The sequence below is a fragment of the Benincasa hispida genome, chromosome 12 (assembly GCF_009727055.1).
Source record: "Benincasa hispida cultivar B227 chromosome 12, ASM972705v1, whole genome shotgun sequence".
NCBI classification, from domain to species: Eukaryota; Viridiplantae; Streptophyta; class Magnoliopsida; order Cucurbitales; family Cucurbitaceae; genus Benincasa; species Benincasa hispida.
This window is the reverse complement of record NC_052360.1, coordinates 57,595,886-57,599,530: the sequence shown is the minus strand read 5'-3', so window position 1 is coordinate 57,599,530 and position 3,645 is coordinate 57,595,886. Positions and strand designations below refer to the sequence as shown.

Here is a 3,645-nt window from a genome sequence, read left to right as displayed (position 1 = left end):
CCCATTTCAGTCATCCGGTCTCGATTCCACCTTATCTCGTTTATTGGTTTGTAATATTCAAATACAACTATATTTTAATGAATCATAATAATCTTTTTATAGTTCAGCAACATGGAATGTGAACGTAGAAATCGATTAAAACCTTCAATGTTTTGGTAGAACATATATGTGTTTTCAACGTTTAGGCTCCACTAACGTTGGTAATGAATAGATCTATCTTCATTCTTATAATTGAATGTTGAACCATTCAAATTTATTTTTTAATAAATCAAATTATAATTAGTTTAATCATATATATATATATATGAAAAGAAAATAAAGAGAATCTAGATTAAAGAAATGATGGAAATTAAAGTGAAGTTTAGCCATTCCTCATCAGCATAAATACCCCAAGCCAATCTAATCATTGCTTTGTGGAGAGATATAAGTTGATCATCATTTGCTAGTGATTGATCATAAACTTAAAAAAAAAAACAAAAGAAAAATTGCATACATACATCATTTTCTCACAAATTAAATATCCATAAGATCCATTCTTCAATATTCTTTTTCTTTTACAAATATTGAAATATATATCTTATAGAGAGAGTTTGAGCTTAAAGCCTTGGCCTGCCTTTGGCTTATTATTCTCCCACCACCTTTCAAGAAAGTTCCGTACACCGTATTACGCATCTCTCTTCGTCTATTGTCTAACACAAGTTTTTTCAGTGAAAAGGTAAATTTTATTTTTTTCATAACTATTAAAACTTCTTGTTTGTTTATGTATCGTTTTTCTTATGTTGAAATATTTTAGATATATATATTAATTAATCACTTAGTTATACATATTTTTAATACTATTCTTACTCATGAACATGATTATGAAGGATGTTGCAAGGTCCTAATAAAATTAAAGGATATGTTTTGTTAGTGATTTAAAAATAGAAATTTGAAAATAAATAATTTATTATTTTTTTAAAAAAAAGTCATATTTACATCATTTTCATGTTGCAAATTAGAATATATAACATTGGAGAACATGTGCTAAATAATTATGTTTTCAGTTTATCATTTTTCTAAATCAAATTAGAATTTAAATACAACTCAAGTAATGCACATAAAACTAATTAATGAGGGCTAGGAATTATAACAATTCATGATATTCTTTAGGGCAAAAATAAATTTTACTAAATTATCAAATAATTAATGGAATTTAAATCGGTATGATTGGTGTGCAAAAATTGAAATACGTAAACTGTATTCACAACATCACTCATTAAATTGACGTAATAATTGAAATGTGCAAAAATTGATTTTGTAAACAATGTCGTAAATCATTTTAACAATATTTTTTGAGTTAAAATGAATGGTAACAAATTGTCTTAATATTATATATAGGATGCTACACCTATATATCGTACAATCCTTTTGCAAGATAGTAAACAATAATAATAAATAAATAAATTGTCATGTGACAATTTCTTTGGTAACTGACAAAGTGCAGTGCAGTTATGACCAAAGTTTTTTTTTTCTTAAATGTATATCCATCTATAAAAATTTACCATCAATTAATTTATGTTATTCATTTAAATGAAAACTCCCTCTTCAATTCTCGAAATAATTTTGAAGTTTAAGAGATAGAACGATTTTTTTTTTGAGAGAACGAGATTTAATTATTTAACTTAGCTTAATATATATATATTTTTTATGTAAATGAATTTTTTTTTCTTCTTATGAACTTTTTACAGATCTGTTAAGAGAATGAAAATTTCCTTGTCGGCGAGCTGCAAGCAAGCTGCGGCGGAGCCGCCGCTAGTAAATTTTCAAGGTTCAAACACACTCAATTTGGAACCATTTTTCCGGCGAAAAGACAAAGTAGTATTCGTGATGGGAGCTACCGGCTCCGGGAAATCCCGGCTGGCAATCGATTTAGCTACCCGTTTCCCAGCTGAGATTATAAACTCCGACAAAATCCAAGTCTACAAAGGACTCGAAATTCTCACCAATAAGGTCACCGAAAAAGAATGTTGTGGGGTCCCACATCACCTCCTCGGAATCGCCGATCCAAATTCAAACTTCACGGCCGCCGACTTTCGCCGCCACGCCTCATCGGCGATTAACTCCATCGTCGGAAAACGCCGCCTCCCTATCGTCGCCGGCGGCTCCAACTCCTTCATTGAATCTCTTGTCGACGATGAGCCTGAGTTTCGATACCGTTATGACTGTTGCTTCTTATGGGTGGACGTGTCCTTACCGGTCCTCCACTCATTCGTGTCGGAACGTGTCGATCGGATGTTGGACGACGGATTAGTTAATGAGGTACGGAATTTGTTTGATCCTAAAGGAAATGACTATGCGCGTGGGATTCGACGCGCCATTGGAGTGCCTGAACTCGATGCATTTCTACACGCTGAGATGGATTCAGCTAGTGATGATAAAACTCGATCTCGAATTCTTAAGGCTGCTATTTTGAAGATAAAAGAAAATACGAGAAAATTGGCATGCCGTCAACGACAAAACATTCACCGCCTCCAGAGCAAATGGGGATGGAATCTCCACCGTATTGACGCTACCGAAGTCTTCCTACAACTTGGCAATGGAGAATATTCCAACCATGTTTGGGAGACGCTCGTGGCGGAGCCAAGTTCTATTATCATCGATCAATTTCTTTGTGAAAATAGTTTCAAGCGCCATTCAGTGAAAATCGAACACACAGACAAAGTTTTCAATGTAGTTTTTTGAATAATTTTTTGAAACCTAAGCTTGAATGGTATAACTCATCTAGATGATGGCACGTAGCAACAACAGAAGAGGACTTCTTCTTGTATCATGTGATGGATTTTTATTGGAGCAATTATTTGGATGTATCTTAAACTGCACTCATATTTATGTATTCTAATCTAATCATGCAAAAAAGAAAAAAAAGAGTGTTATTTACAAATTATGGTGGCACAACTAGATAAAATGCATGAAAATGAATGTAGACTAAGTTGTACTCGAGTATTTTTTGGTTTTATTGCTAGATTAATTTTATTATTAAAAGTTAAATAAATTAAACGACAGGGTCTTGGATTGTAGGTGGAATCTGCACGTGCGGCTACTGCTGTAGTTTCTTTCCCACCTGTGTGGAGCTGCTTTATTTAGTTGTATTGTACTGTAATTTTTGTTTTACATTGCCAAATTATTAATGAGATGTCTACGTGTCTTGATGGATATGAATGATTGGAATAATATGAAAAGAAATTTTGCGGAAAAATTCTAGTACTATACATATTTCTACCATTTTACTTATTTTATTTCATTAACCTCACATCATTCTTATATGTTTTTTTTTTTTAATGTGTGCAAGTAATATGTTATAAGGATGATCAAAATCTTTTATAAAAAATGGCATTTAAGGGAATGTAGGGCCAATGAGTAGAGTTAATAAATCTTGAGTTAATATAGTGGATTTAATAAGTTTGTGTTTATGGTGTAGAGTTGTAAAATTGAGTTCCTCGATAATAATAAAAAATAGATTAAGAAAGTATAGACAGAATGAAAGTTCAAATTCCTCGATAAATGTAAAAAATTATAAAAAAAAAATAAAAAGATGTAGTTATTCGATAAATGAGCAAGTTCTCAATAGTGTTTACTATATAAATTGGGTTGTTTACATCAATTTAA

The 3,645-nt window shown here is 31.7% G+C and overlaps 1 protein-coding gene across 1 annotated transcript; it reads left to right on the top strand.

Annotated features, from left to right (window-relative positions):
• The first annotated feature begins 460 nt into the window (after window positions 1-460).
• On the top strand, window positions 461-3,105 carry LOC120068268 (adenylate isopentenyltransferase 5, chloroplastic-like). Its single transcript, XM_039019985.1, has 2 exons — window positions 461-715; window positions 1,728-3,105. The coding sequence occupies exon 2, from the start codon at window positions 1,741-1,743 to the stop codon at window positions 2,719-2,721; it is 981 nt and encodes a 326-aa protein (XP_038875913.1). The 5' UTR covers window positions 461-715; window positions 1,728-1,740; the 3' UTR covers window positions 2,722-3,105.
• The last annotated feature ends 540 nt before the right edge of the window (window positions 3,106-3,645 follow it).

What these genes read in the sequence shown, in the direction of transcription:
- LOC120068268 (XM_039019985.1), top strand. Translation starts at nt 1,741, where the DNA reads ATGAAAATTTCCTTGTCGGCGAGCTGCAAGCAAGCTGCGGCGGAGCCG.